A 16290-nucleotide genomic window follows, 5' to 3' on the forward strand; every position below is an offset into this window, starting at 1 on the left:
TTTACTGCTAACAGGAGCACCACCAGGACTTAATTATTTTTTTCAAGCTAAAATGATAAAATATTAATTGGTGAAGCAACAATTTACCAATGTCATCATCTGTTCTGTCTGTGGGATCCTTCTCAAGACACTCCCTCACAATGTCTCGAGTCAGCATTGTGTCTGAAGCTCTCTCAATATCTTCATCTTCCTCTTCATCTTCAGAATCAACAGTTGCCTCTGGCAAACCTGTCAAGTCAACATCCCCCATTTCACTTTCTGTTGCCTATAAATAAAACAAAATAATTTAAAATTATTCATTTGAAATGTTCCCCAAATTAAAAAAAACAAAGAAACCTTAATTGACGACTTTAGCAGATTCACCATTTTCTTTTTTTTTTTCACATATTTATTAATGATGGTCACTGTACATAAATATTAAATTTTTCCAGATTCTGAGATATTTGCATTTTCAGAATTTTAATGCCAGGCTGCTGGCTCAACTTAAAGGTATACAGTCATAGGAAATTGTTTCAGTTAATAGTGCTGCTCCAGCAGTCTTCTGCACTGATATCCATTTTACAAAAGAGCAAACATTTTTTTACATTTAATTTTGAAATCTAACATGAAGCTAGACATATTGTCAGTTTCCCAGGTGCCTCCAGTCATGATCTGATAAACTCCAGTCACTCTTTACTGCTGTACTGCTAGTTGGAGTGATATCAGTGCAAAACACAATAAGGGCAGGGGCACACGGGCATATTCGGGGAGATTTCATCGCCCTTCTTCGGGGCGAAAATCTCCCCAAAATGAAAAATCGCCTGCGCCAATGCACTGGCAGTGCTTCGATTTCCAAAGTCACTTGAAGTTTCCTCGTGAGGCAACTTCGGAAATCGAAGCGCCGCGAGTGCATTGGCGCAGGCGAATTTTCATTTTAACAGGCACACCCCAGTTTGGGGAGATTGTTGACCCGCAAAAGATGTGATTAGTCACCCTGAATCTGCCCGTGTGCCCCTGCCCTTAGCCCACTAACATACTTGACCTTCAAAGAAGCTTAAAACTACTAAAACTATGAATATTTCAAACTACTAAAAATAGAAAATGAATGTAAATTACACAGTGTCACAGAGAAGCACCCTGAAAAAAATACATTAATTTGGTTATTTGGGCTTTAGATCCCTTTTGAGTACAATTTTAAATTAAGCTACCTGGTAAATATCTGATAAGCTGCTGCTTCCAGAGTCGCTTGCAATGCTGCATCCTGATTGGCTGGATGGCACGTGGGTAACATGTGGATGAGGGCTGTCGGAGAGGTGTATTTTGGAAAGGTCTGTGGGGAGCTATACAGAAATACAAACAGACATATCAGCTTTAATGAAGAAAAATAGCTAATTAAAATTTCTTATTTATGGAAACAGTAAAGGAAAAGGGGAAACAAAATGTAAAGATTTTACAGTTGCAGATGCTTATAATTGGAGATGCAGAATGGCACAGCATATTTCACTTATTTACATGTCTTTTGAGTAAATGAAGAGAACAAAAAAGTTCAAAAATGACTGCACTTTCGTAAGCACTGTAAAAACAGAACCATGAACAAGTAACGAAAAAGGGGGAACAAAGTTTAAAGGTTTTACAGCTGCAGATGCATATAATTGGAAATTCAGACGGGCACAGCATATTTCACTTATTTACATATGTCTTTCGGGTAAGCAGAGAGAACAAAACAGTTCAAAAATGACTGCACTTTTGTAAACCCTGTAAAAACAGAAACATGAACAATTGAACCATGATATTTATAAAGAATATATATATATATAGAACATGGTGAAATCTAAAAAACAAAAAACAAGTTCTTGCTAAATTCACATATTTAACTGTGATTGCAGTTGTTCTCAATTTCTCTTCATTTCAACCAGTACAGGCCTAACAGAACTTGCAATCTTCTTAGATGATAAGGAAACCTGAATGTCATTGGGGGGCCCCAAATACATTAGGCTGACATGCAGAGAATATTATTTAAAACTCAATTACATTTATTTTATCTATTGTTTTGTGTATATATTTACACAGTTGACAGCAACATATGTTTATTACAGTTTAAGCCTCACAAAGCAAAAAGTATAGACTGTCTATTTCTATAAATATAAAACAGACAGTGGTAGATCAATAAGATGGGAGGCCCCTAGGCTACACTTTCCGCAGGCTACTCCAATTCCCAAAAGTTTACCAGTTGGGGAAGGTGCATGGTGGGAGGACCGTTCCTGGCATGCCGAACCTGATGCATCTAGGAAAGTTCAGATCTTGTCTGGCTGCATAATCTTCTCCCAGCAGGTATTTGTTCTGATCGGGAGCTTGCATAGCATCGCAGAAAAAAATAAATTTTTTTAAAGTAATTTAAATAAAAATTGAAAACGCTAGATGGGCCCAATCATTCTGGGCAGGGCCGTAACTACAGAGGAAGCAGACCCTGCGGCTGCTGGCAGGCCCATTAGGTATGGGGGGCCCCCATGAGGCCCTAATTCTTCTACAATTTCAATAAATATTGGTAAAACAGGTCAATCTCTAGACATTTTGGGTGCCTGAAAAATAATTTGCTGTGGGGCCCAGTAACAGCTACACCACGGATTCTGGGCCCTAATGCTATAGCTTTGAGCAGGGATCCCCAACCTTTTGAACCCGTGAGCATCATTCAGACGTAAAAGGAGTTGGGGAGCAACGCATGCATGAAAAATGTTCCTGGGGTGCCAAATAAGGGCTGTGATTGGCCATTTAGTAGCCCCTATGTGGATTGTCAACCTACATTGAGGCTCTGTTTGGCAGTACATCTGGCTTTTATACAACCAAAACTTGCTCCCAAGCCTGGAATTCAAAAATAATCATCTACTTTGAGGCCACTGGGAGCAACATCCAAGAGGTTGGAGAGCAACATGTTGCTCAACAGCTACTGGTTGTTGATCACTGGCCTAGAGAGTAGCCTATTCATTAATTTGTCTCTGAATACAAATTACACCCACCATACCATACACCCATTTATAAGTAAATAAAAAATACTGGACTAAATATCTTTTGCAGTATTAGCTGGAGATCAATCTCTAAAGACTCATGGTTTTTTTCCAAAAGTTCACCCCAATAATGCTGCAGAAGTGCTCACAAACAACCTGCACTAGTTGGCTTTTTAGCCTTGATCTTTCCATACGATTAATCAACTAATCTGCTCAATAGGGTTCTGAACATACAGCAAAGGCTATGTCATCTGTTTTAGTTGTTTTTTTTTCTTCAAATAAATCGTTGTGACAGTGCCTAAAACTATGCTAAGAATCATTTTGTGCTTGCATCACATAGGGCTGACCCATTAGTACCTTATCAGAAAGCATGGGATGGAACTGAAGAATACTGTGGTAGTTCTCTTCAAAATTCCAAGCACTCTATGCAGGTCCCTAACTTTAAAGCCCGCACCTGTACCTTAATGCTACCACCTTTGTGCTTAAAAGGGTTGTTCGCCTTTAAATTAACTTTTAGTATGATGTAGAGAGTGATATTCTGAGGCAATTTGCCAGTTGGTTTTCATTTATTATGTGTGGTTTTTGAGTTATTTCATTTTTTATTCAGCAGCTCTCCAGTTTGCAATTTCAACAATCTGGTTGCTAGGGTCCAAATTAGCCTAGCAACCACTCACTGATTTAAATAAGCCAGTCAGTGACCCCATTTGAAAGCTGGATAGAGTCTACACAACACAACATCTGCAGCACACTGTGGCAACTGGCAGGAAGATCAAAGCAGAAATGGGCAATTAGCACTCGATTAATCCCAGGCATGCCAGTAAAATCACTGTAAAAATGTGTAGATTAAACCCCTTTCCTTACCACAAGCAGAATACCATATACACTCTATCTTGGACTTATCTGCCTATCTTAATTAGGGCTGACCAGGAGCTGGGAGCAGTGTCCAATGGCAGGTAATGCAGTGCTGTAAGGCAACTTCAGATACCAGCAGCAGCGCCCCCAACTGTGCAGTGTTTGCATTTACTGATCAAAAGGTAGTCAGTCTCTAGGGAGTTCTAAATTCACAAACGTATTAATAATTCTAACTCAAAAGAATCAATTAAATGATTGAATGTCAACTGAAAATCTTTTTGACTTTTAGCATGTAGAGATGCAACATTGATCAAATCTGGATTAAATGCAATATACCAAGGACAACAAATACATTACTAGGGACAAAACAACAAGGACGCAGACAAACTTCTTGGAAATCAAATTCTATCAGGGTGGTTTTCCAAAACAGGTTAGATATGTTGTGCCATCTAGAGTAGGGGTGCCCAAAAGGGAGATCGGGATCTACCAGTAGAGCTGGTGATCAGTAGATCCCAAGACACTGTCAACAAACACCTTGTCTAAATCACCCTATAATTTAAATGTTTCTTAATCTTATTTTATACAATAGATCTGCACAAAATAGTCTGTTGGTGAAGTGAAATGAGAAAAATATATGTATAAAAAAAATGTAAAAAAATAAAAAACTGAAAATTGCCATATGCATAAGTTGTTGAGAAGTACAAGTCAGGGTTGGGTTATAAAAAAATATCCAAATCTTTGATGATCGTTGGGAGCCGCATCAAATCCATCATCTTCAAATGGAAAGAACATGGTACCACAACAAACCTGCCAAGAGAGGGCCACCCACCAAAACTCACAGACCGGGCAAGGAGGGCATTAATCAGAGAGGCAGCACAGAGAACAAAGCTAACCCTGAAGGAGTTGCAGAGTTCCACAGCAGAGACTGGAGTATCTGTCCATAGGACCACAATAAGCCGTACACTCTATGGAGCTGGGCTTTATGGAACAGTGGCCAGAAAAAAAGCCATTACTTAAAGTTAAAAATAAGAAGGCACGTTTTGAGTTTGCCAAAAGGCATGTGGGCGACTCCCTAAATGTATGGAGGAAGGTGCTCTGGTCAGATGAAACTAAAATTGAACTTCGGCCACCAAGGAAAATACTATGTATGGCGCAAACCCAACACATCCCATCAACCCAAGAACACCATCACCACAGTGAAACATGGTGGTGGCAACATCATGCTGTGGGGATGTTTTTCAACAGCAGGGACTGGGAAACTGGTCCGAGTCGAGGGAAAGATGGATGATGCTAAATACAGGGATATTCTTGAGCAAAACCTGTGTCATTCTGCCTGTGATTTAAGACTGGGACAGAGGTTCACCTTCCAGCCGGACAATGAGCCGAAGCATACTGCTAAACTGCAACACTCGAGTGGTTTAAGGGAAAACATTTAAATGTGTTGGAATGGCCTAGTCAAAGTCCAGAGCTCAATCCAATTGAGAATCTGTGGTCAGACTTAAAGATTGCTGTTCACAAGCGTGAAAACCATCCAACATGAAGGAGCTGGAGCAGTTTTGCCTTGAGGAATTGGCAAAAATCCCAGTGACAAGATGTGGCAAGCTGATAGAGACTTATCCAAAGCGACTTGCAGCTGTAATTGCCGCAAACGGTGGCTCTACAATGTACTGACTTTAGGGGGGGTACTTTTGTCCGATCAAAGTTGTAGGCAGTTTTTGTAAATGAAATGGTGCAAACTCTCAAACAATCCATTTTAATTCCAGGTTGTGAGGCAACAATACATGAAAAATGCCAAGAGGTATACTTTTGCAAGGCACTGTATTTACATACAGACCTAATCATAGATTCACATATCTAAAAAAAAAATCACCCTGCAGGACATTCCACAACCTCACTGTCTTCCCCATAAAGAGCCATTTTTGCAACTTCTAAAGGGGTTGGAAATTTGTTCTTTTCAAAGCGGTGACACTGAAACAGCTTCTGCCACTGGTAAAGCATTTTGTCTTCACTACCAGAGTGATCTCAATGGACAGGGCTTTCTGCTTCCCCTGTGCCTGTTGCTGGAGGTATATTTGTTTCTCACTATCATCCAGTTATCCAAGTGTAAAGGTTTTTTTTGTAGAGCAGGTACAACCAAACTTTTTTACTTGTGAGCCACAAATGTAAAAAAAAGGTGGAGAGCAACAAAAGCATGCAAAAAGTTCCTGAGAGGGCTAATTATAGGCAGTGATTAATTATTGGTAGCCACTATAGCCTACAGGAGGCTCTGTTTGGCAGTACACCTGGTTTTTACGCAACCAAAACTTGCCTCCAAGCCGGGAATTTAACAATAAACTCTTGCTTTGAGGCCACTGATAGCAACATGTACTGTAGTACCTTAATTTTTTTAGTATAGGTCTGGGACCTGTTATCCAGATTGCTCGGGATCAGGTGTTTTTCCGGATAACATATCTTTTTGTAATTTGGATCTTCATACCTTAAGCCTACTAGAAAATCATTTAAACATTAAATAAACCCAATAGGCTGGCTTTGCATCCAATAAGGATAAATGAAGTCTAAGTTGGATAATTTGGATAAAATGGAATCTATGGAAGATGGCTTTCTGTAATTTGGTGCTTTCTGGATAACACGCATCTGGATAACTGATCCCATACCTGTAATTGGAGGCTTTTTGCCTCCAACCCCATTCATTTTACCTTAGTTGGGATCATATCCAAGATAAGGCACTCCGATTTCCAAAATCACTCGAAGTTGCCTCACGAGGAAACTTCAGGCGTCTTCGGAAATCGAATCGCCGCGAGTGCATTGGCGTTTTCTCATTATAGCAGGCAGAAGGCAGTGGAAGGCAGTTCGGGGAGATTGTCGCCCCGCAGAAGAGGCGATTAGTCGACAGGCCACCAAATTTCCCCGAATCTGCCCGTGTGCTAAAGCTAAAAAGGAAATCATTTTAAAATATTTGGATAAAATGGCTCTGGGAGGCAAACTTCTCGTAATTCGGATAATGGGTTTCCAGATAACAGATCCTATAACTGTAAGCTCTATGTTCAATGTATATGTCCATTTATAATACAGCACTGTGACATATATTGCTGCTTTACAAATACTGCACAGTAAATATTTTAAAATAATGTCGCAATTTTTGAAAACTCAAAACACCACCCTGAAAGATTAATGGAAGTGTATTGTAATTCTATTCTACTCACCATTCATATTTAAACATGAGCAATTGAATAGCTTTTGTTGCATTACAGAATGGGTTTGGGTCCAAACATTCACTAAGCATAATGTCTACAAATTACAGGGGGAAAAAAACAACACTGTTTTTATGGCTCAATGCAGAAAAGGATCCGGCAAGCAACTATAGGTCATCCAAGACAAAAGGTCAAATGTAAACTGGTAAAGTCAGAGAAGGCAGAGATAATTAGATTATATAGAGACAGCTGTCATTAGTGTTACAATTGAGCACATTTTGCTAATTTTATAGCATGTGATGCTCTTTGTTGTATTCAAGATGTCAGATGTATTTTATATATTGCTCTTCATTACTAAAGTATTTCTGCAAGGGTGTGTGTTCTGCAGGAAGCAAGTAAACAGATCAATACTAGATTTCTTTTTATGTTTATATGGGGCACACTGGACCATGTGCATAAAGCTGTGTTTAAAAAATACAACAAGAATATAAATCTACTTTAGTTATAAAACTCTCTGAATTCAATCTGAGGATTAAACCTGAGCTGGTGAAAAACAATGGTGTAAAATACAGAATAAGGATGGTGAAAATATACAATACACACTTATAAATACTGCAAATTATCTATTAGCAATGGATGTTTTCCTAATTTGATATACATCATGTAAATTCATGTGTAATGAGAACTGCTATTCATTTTACACCATATACAACATTTTCTAAAAAAAAATGTGCTTAAATTATAGACACCAGTGCCGAACTAGGAGTAGGCTGAAGAAGCACATTCCTTCCCTTTTACCTACCCCTTGTAGGGCATACCTCCCAAGATTTTGGAAATAGAAAGAGGGACAAAAAGATTTGTCGCACGGCGAAAATGGTCTGACCGCGCCCATTTTTGTTGGCACACCCCCTAATTACCATGTTCATTTTTTCAAAATTTGGCAGGTTATGAAAGTTTGAACACATTTCTGTGGTTTTTAGGAGTTATTAGTTTTGCTAATGAAGGTGAATTGCCCTTTAAGCTGCAAGTCACAGTTTCCCCAAGAGGCCAGCTTATCTTAAATAGTTACAATAGTTTATTTTGCTTATCTTAAATAGTTACAAAAGTATCTAAGTGCACCTGCCACATATTCTGGGCTCTCTGCCAAAAGTCAATTAAGTTAGAAACTTTGTATCTGTTTCTGGTTGTTCAATGCAGCAGATCACATACACGCTAGTGATATGCGGGCCGACCCAATACCCGCAGGACCCGCGGGTCGGGCGGGTTCTGGTCGACCTCGCACTGCTCCTCATGGGTGGCGGGCGGGTGCGGGTTGAGCTCTTCTCCTGCTCTCCACGCCCGCCACATTCAAATGCCGGCTTCCGACTTCCGGTTTTATAGTTTTGTGTCTGCTCGCCCCACCCCTTTTGTGATGTCATCAGTGGGGGCGGGTCTATAAAAGGACCCTGGAAGCGCGGGCGCAGGTTTGAGCAGGGCGGGTTAGGAAAACCCTGACCCGCATATCACTAATACACACATGGACGGGGAAAGAAACCCGCAGTGCCAGGGATGCACACCCAGCCTGGTCCGACCCTGATAAACACCTAAATTTATATGTCATTAAAGCATTCTAACCCAAACCTGTAATTCAGACATGCCTTATCAACAATCAGTCATATCTGTCTCCAGCATACGCAAAAAAGATTGAATCAAATCAAATCCCAGAATTCTACCAAATAGTTTGAAGGTGTTTACCAAATGTACAGTATATATGAGTGAATATCCAAATACAGTAATATTTACCCAACGAGGAAAACAAGTCTGAGCTGGACAGCGCAACATGGCAATTTAGAAAGGCATTAATGATTTAGCACTTGTTGGGCTAGAAGTTAAAGTATGGGATCGGTTATCCAGAAAGCTCTGAATTATGGGAAGGCCATCTCCCATAGACTCCGTTATAGCCATATAACAGATTTTTGTTAAAATTATTTCCTTTTTCTCAATAATAATAATAATAAATAATAATAATAATAATAATAATAATAATAATAATAATAATAATAATATAATAAAACAGTCCATTGTGCTTGACCCAAAATAAGATAAACTTAATCCTTATTGGCAGCAAAACAGTCCTGTTGGGTTTATTCAATAATTAAATTATTTTTAACTAGACTTAGGGCTGAACTCCACGGGACGATACATTGTGATGCGCCACGCGGCGTTGGAGGTGCCAAATATATTGGGAGTGTAGAAACACTGCAGGTGCAAACTACATGTATCCAACACAACACGACTGCCTTATGTTAACACCACATGTCGCGTCTTCATCTGACAGTTGTGTTGTGTGTGGTTTGTCTCTGCAATGTTTCTATCACTCCCATTATATTCAGCGCCTCCGACTTGTCAAATCCATCTCGCCGCCACGCAAAGCATCGCACCGGATTGTCCCGTGGAGTTCAGTCCTAAAGGTATGAAGACCCAAATTACAAACGACAAAGAGAGGCTTATAAGGCAAACAACATGCTTCAAAAGCAGCAGACTGCACAACCTGAACACAAGTAGCTGTAAAAAACTATATAGATAAATATTGAATAAAGTACCCCCTCTTGTAAATTAGAAGCATATTATAAGTTACCGAGGAGTTCCATGACCATATAAAAACACGAGGCCGAAGGAACTCCGAGGTAACTTCTAATATCCTCATATTTTGTAACTGGGGGTACTTTATTTATTATAATACACAAGTTTCAGTGAGTCATGTGACCGAAATGACATCAGGACTCACCATTTATAAGGATATCATTTACAAGATATTCATGGCTTTCGTGTATATATAAAGATTCTGCATATAATGAATTTCCCCAGTGTGGACGTAAAAGACGTGACTGGCAATCTAGATATGCTGTTATGAGGGGTTGCTTGAAGCTGCTTTAATTGGGACCGTTGGGGGCTAAGTACTGGAAATGCCAGAGCATGTTCTTAAACTTGGTCCAGCCATTGCCGAATTTCATGAAGGAAATTTACCTCTTCAGAAAGCACAACAATCAACAATACAATGAGTGTGTATGCTCAGCCAAAATGAGTGGCCCTACATACCAAAATGTATAGGGAGCAAAGGTGTCAATGTTGGCTTTCACACATGCAACTGGGAACATAAACACATGGGACAGGTATGGGATCAGTTATCTGGAAACCCGTTACACTCAAGACTCCATTTTAATTTATTAATTCCCATTTTAAAAATGATTTCCTTAAAAATAAGCTCCTGCTTTGAGGCCACTGGGAGCAACATCCAAGGGGTTGGTGAGCAACATGTTGCTCCAGATGGCATTGAGTGAGCATTTTCACTTGATCTACCTGTATTAATATTATAATATTATATGAAGATATAATTAATCTTTATTGGAAGCAGACTATTGGGTCCCGTGTATTCCAGATAATAGGTCCCATACCTTTGTACAAACCCACCCAATTGATGAGTTTCAGGCTCACGCAAAACTAGTTAACAAGTTCAGGCAAAGGGCTAAAGCAGGCACAGAGCAATGAAGTGCCAGGAACAGGCCAAAAAGCAATACCTCAATATACTAAAAATTTATCTCCCTACTCAAGCCATCTCCTATTCGAACATATTCAAGCCTCTCATTCAAACTACTGCCTGGTTACTAGGGTTAATTAGACCCAAGCAACAAGGTGGCTGTGAAAGAGACTGGAGAACTGAAGAGGCAGACAACTGCTGGACAAAAATAGAATATTTTTTTTTAAAAGAAAACAGAAAAAAAACCCAAAAAAATAAATACAGCCCAACTATAGTCTCAAATATCACGCTCTATAGCAGACAGTGTTACTATAAAGACAAACACCCCTTTAAAACCAGAAACTTAGCATACCTTTTGCATACAGAGACAAATTTACCTATTTTGGAGTAATCAAAATGTGTAATTTTCTAATCATTTTTTTTGTAGTTTTCTAAGATCAAGTTAGTAGTGTACTTTTTTACCTTGCGTTTAGATAGTCGAAAGCATGCTAATTTCTGGTGTGGTGCAGTGGGGTTTTGATCTAAAAAAGTCGAGAATCTACATAAAACTGGTCTTTCTGTAATTTGGATCTACACAAGTCTACTAAAAAATAATTTAATAAAAAGGCATCATCTTATATTACAGACCAATCTCATTTTCTGCTGGATAATTAGTGACGAGCCCTAAGCTCAGCTTCTCAACAGCTGCTCAGAGCCCACTGAGCATGTGAGTGTCACAGACACTTTCCAAGATGGTGACCCCCTGTGACAAGTTTGAAGTCCTGGATCATTGCTGCTATTGACAAGCTCAAACTTTAGTCTGGTATAAGTTAAATAAGTTAATTATATAAAATATCGCATTTTTAGACACATTCATTTCCAGGGTTTAGTTCTCATTTAAAACATGGACTTGGTACTTTAAGGGTTAACAAAAAGCCATTTCAGCTTTGTTGGTAAACTTTTCGCCCTGGGTCAGACTAGCACATTGGGGGCCCATGGGGGCTGCAAAGCAAAGGGCCCTCCTGGTAGTCACCAGGGCCACACGCATGCACGAACGTGTGAAAGACCTGCCACTCGATGGACGCTGACGGGGCAGCAGATCAGGGAACCTATGAGGGTCAGGGCCCGCCGGGTTTTTTCCCAGTGCCCCGTCTGCCCAGTCCGACCCTGTTTTCGCTTAAAGAGGGTAAATCTACGCCCCCAAAAGCTTGCTGTGTTTATGATAAACAGCACGAACAGCAGAAGACTACTGCCTGCATTGTAAGAAAAACAATAGGACTGTATTTCTTATGGAATCTTACAATAACTAGGTTTTCAACTAAACAAAGCAGGAAGTGGTGCAGAATTGGGGCAAAACAACATAATTCACAGAATGAAAACAGGCCCATAGGATATTTCATAAAAGTTGCCCAAATTCTTCATTTAACCTGTGGGAAAGTGGACACACACGTGTCTCAAGCAAAAGAACAAGGGCATAGCCAAGCAATTTCACCAAAACAGGTGACGGGTAAAGCCATCCACCATTTGTAAACCTTACTTTCGAAGCCCAGGGCTGCAGACAGTTGGCATAGCATCTTACAAGGAATGCCATATTTCAAAGTTTCCTTTGGCCAGAAGCATCCAGAATAGATGGGATAATTCCAGTTTCTTCTCACACTAGATACGGTGGGTGTTCCTTCCTAGGAAATGTAACCGGGCAGCAGATGGTCCTTGCAGAGAGGCAGCAAGTCCTGCACTTAGGAAAGGATGCAGTATGTCACGCAGAGGCTTTTCCATTCAATTGCTCGTGCCATAAAGCCTCCAAATAAATGACGGTGTTCCCAGACAATGCAATAAGCACACTGCAGAATCTACATTGCTTAAACTCCCCTCTTCACGAGTGCGACGGTCTCTCTCTTGCAGAATTCCGGATCCAAATTACAGATGTCAAGTTTCCTCTTTTTTTTCAGATATTTTCTATAGAGGTGTTCAGCCTATTCCGCATCAAGTGGCTGCAAAGAGAGCACTTCTGTCCCATTTGCATTCAAATAAAAGCATTAACATGCTTTAAAAAAAAAGGTCTAGTTAATCTGAATTAAATAAATAAAATGCTCTGTTTACAACGGCTGAAAGAGAGAAGTCCCGAGTCTTACTACAGTCTCTCTTTTCTCTCTCTCTTGCTTGCATCTCTCAGTAGGTCCCTTAGGAGCAGGCGGCATCGATTGGATGAACGCAGCAAGATGAAATATCTAATGGGGAGAGCCTGGCTAAAAGGATGACATCACCTGTACAGAAAGCCTTTAGTGGCTGCATTAGATCAATTCAGCCAACAGAGCATCTTTAAGGCACCTAATAACCTACCAAAAATAGATAGTGCAGCAAAACATGCTCGTTTTAGGGCTGATATATGACGTTTATGATCCAAAGAATATTATAAAATATATACGGCACCAATTGAGCAGTTTTTTTTTTCCTGCCCCAAAATATACATACTGTATTTGTAATAATGATTTTTGCCATGGAAAGGGAATGTCTCAAAAACAAATTATAAATGGGGGAAAAGGGATATCTGGAAGCTGCTGCATTAATAAAAGTTCAAAATATCCCGGCCCCCAGGAGCAGAATAATTTAAAACAGTAGAGCACATGTCAACAGTGGGGGAAATCAGAATGTATCCAAGGCAGTGTCTGACTGGGCCAGCCGGACACCGGGAAAAATCTGGTTGGCCTGCTAGCCCAGACCCGGCTTCCGACCTCCAACCCTGGCCCCCAGCAGGGCTGAAAGAAAAAGAAGGTAGGTGCGAGGGGCCAGAGCCTCGGGCAGGGGGGCCGGAGTCTCGGGAAAAGGGTCCAGAGCTTCGGGCCTTTCGACTATCTAAACGCAAGGTAAAAAAGAATGCTACTAACTTGACCTTAGAAAACTACAAAAAAATTACTAGAAAATTTCACATTCTAATTACTCCAAAATAGGTAAATATGTCTATGTACACAAAAGGCTATGCTAATTTTGCAGTTTTAAAGGGTTGTTTGTCTTTATAGTAACACTTTGTCTGATAAAGAGAATGATATTAGAGACTATAGTTGGGCTGTATTTTTTTTTTTTTTTTTTTTGTCCAGCAGTTGTCCACCTCTTCAGTTCTCCAGTCTCTTCCACAGCCACCTTATTGTATCCAGAATCAGTTATCCAAAAAAGCTCCAAATTACATAAAGGCCAGGTCCCATAAACTCCATTTTAATCATTTAACACAGATTTGTAAAAATTATTTCCTTTTTCTCCAAGTAATAAAACAGTAATTTGTACTTGATCCAAACAAAGATAGACGTAAAAACCAGCCTATTGGTATTTACTGTTTGACCGATTTTCTAGTAGACTTAGGGTATGAAGATCCAAATACCCGGTCCCAAGCATTCAAGATAACAGATCCCATACACCAGTACGTCTTTTTTTATATTATGAATAGAACTGGTGCTTTTTATAACTGTAGGATCTCAGCAGAGAGACAAAGGCTTTTTTTACGTATACAAGAGCAATTTCAAGTGTAATAGCCACGTTTTTTTCCCCCACAATGATGCGTTTTCCCCCCAGAATTCTGGCATCATTGCAGACACAACAAGCGCTTCTCTTGATGTAACTGTGTGTGACACAACTATGCGTGCACTTCACTGCAAATCTGGCACACTTGAGAATGTTTTCATTCGATGGCATCATTTCAGGTGTTTGGCATGCGAGGGACAAGTGCAACCGATTTTTTTGGTGCAACTGAACTGCACAGATTGACATAGGGCACTTGATAGGTCCAGGGTTCCCCTGCACCACTTGAAACAGCAGTGCTTAATTCTGAATCGAAGGCAGGAAAGACTGAGCGGTGCTGATTGAAGTGGGCGGCGCATTTTTTGACACAAATACCATTAAAGAAGAAGGAAAGCTACGGAGGCATTTTATTTCCAAAAGATAAGCTGCAATAGTTAGAATGCTATATTTATTCTGTAGAATGTTTTACCATCCCTGAGTTAAAACCTCTAGAAGCTCTCTGTTTGTTTAGGATAGCAGTTGCAGTATTAGCTTGGTGTGACATCATTTCCTGCCTGCGTCTCTCCCTGCTCACTTATAGCTCTGGGCTCAGATTACTGCAGAGAAGGGAAGGGAGGAGGGAAGAGGAGCCAACTGAGCACGCTCACGCCTGGGGCAACGAGGTTTAAAGGAGAAGGAAAGCTCTAAGACGGTTTATTGTCAACAGATTAGCCTCAATAGTGCAAGCTAGCTCTAGACACTGTCTCTGTTTGTTTAGGATAGAAGCTGCCATATAAACTTGATGTGACATCACTTCCTGCCTCTCCCTGCTCACTTACAGCTCTTAGCTCAGCACGGATGGGAGGAGGGAGGGGGAGAGGAGCAAACTGAGCATGCTCAAGCCCTGCCCTGGAGGTTTATGCTGAAAACAGGAAGTCTGATACAAAAGCCCATGTGTACACAATAGAAGGAAAGAAATGCTGTGTTTCTTTTGACAGAGGACTCAGAACAGTATTACTTTGAGGGGTTACTGGTGTATTTATATAGATCTTTCTGATAAAGCTTACTTCATTTTAGCCTTTCCTTCTCCTTTAAGCTGAAGGCAGGAAGTCCGTTTCAGAAGCCCATGTGTACACAATAGAAGGAAAGAAATGCTGTGTTTCTTTTGACAGAGGATTCAGAGCAGCATTACTTTAAGGGTTTACTGGTATATTTAGGTGGACCTTTCTGATAAGGCTGACAGTTTTAACCTTTCCTTCTCCTTGAACAAAAGTGTTCTTGAGTGCAACTCGCTGCGAGGGAAACTTGAAGTCGCCACCGTAATTGCTGATGTAAATGAGCCCTCGTGTTTTTCATCCAGAGTTCCAGTGTTGAAGTCACAAGAAGAAATGATACAACAGTTTGCAATGCTCAATATTAAACGCAACTGCACTCGAACTGCAACTGCACTCGAACTTTGATAGAAATTGGAAGCAATTCCACTGAAAGTTCCAAGCCCAATTTCCGGTGTTGGGCAAGAGACTGACACTCTTGCTTTGCCATAAATCGAATGCAATTATAATGAAAGTTCCAAGCCCATTTGAGGCAATTTCCGCTGTGTGGCACCAGAGCAAACCATTTGCCCCATTTTTTAGACTCAAGAGTGCTGCGGCTTTTGATGTAGGGCTCTGAGAGCACACTAGCGCTAGCACTTGATCCAGAGGTGGCGGTAGCTCCAGGGTTCCTTTAAGTCAATAGGTGCAACTGCAGTTGTGGTAGAAAGTGAGACCTATAATGTATTGCACAGATACTGTTTATACAAGAAGTTTCAAAAGATTTCCATTTCACAAACAATTTGTTAAGAATAACAAATGCCCCATGGCATTCCCACTGGACCAGGGGTGTTATGAGTATTACTTAGGGGATGCCATAGCCCCTCCTCTTGGAACCAAACCTCAAACACGAAGGTGGATGCGCTTGAAGGCAGGGACCCGTTGGTTAAGGACTGCATCAACATACTGATGGTGTTCTTGCTCAAACTTGATCAACAGAAAGATTTTCAGTCACACACCAGTTGAACAGCCTTTCAGTATGCCCCCATACACAGTCCGCCTGGATGGGGTCAAGTAGACCGCTTTTAAAGCCAAATTTCCAAAGCAAATATGGTGGGCAATCCATGTACCACAAGTATATCCTTAATACATAATTATACATTTTCCAATACTGTTACAAGACATGAAATGTAAAAAAGGCTGAAGAATGACGGGTCTTGCAATAAAACACAGTAAGAGCACACAGCAAC

At 40.4% G+C, this 16290-nt stretch overlaps 1 protein-coding gene across 11 annotated transcripts in view; it reads right to left on the bottom strand.

Annotated features, from left to right (window-relative positions):
• Positions 1-16290, bottom strand: part of LOC108712621 (rap guanine nucleotide exchange factor 6) — a 136797-nt gene that overhangs the window by 76991 nt on the left and 43516 nt on the right. For 10 of the 11 annotated variants that reach the window (XM_041588015.1, XM_018254917.2, XM_041588018.1 and 7 more), the window contains exons 7-8: positions 1188-1319; positions 88-265 (exon numbers count right to left, since the gene is read on the bottom strand). In XM_041588015.1, coding sequence (XP_041443949.1) covers positions 88-265; positions 1188-1319 — 310 coding nt within the window. Of the gene's footprint in view, positions 1-87; positions 266-1187; positions 1320-12057; positions 13746-16290 lie in introns of those variants that run through there. The other variant, XM_041588016.1, reaches the window with a different exon arrangement.

Source organism: Xenopus laevis, chromosome 3S (assembly GCF_017654675.1).
Source record: "Xenopus laevis strain J_2021 chromosome 3S, Xenopus_laevis_v10.1, whole genome shotgun sequence".
Lineage (NCBI taxonomy): Eukaryota > Metazoa > Chordata > Amphibia > Anura > Pipidae > Xenopus > Xenopus laevis.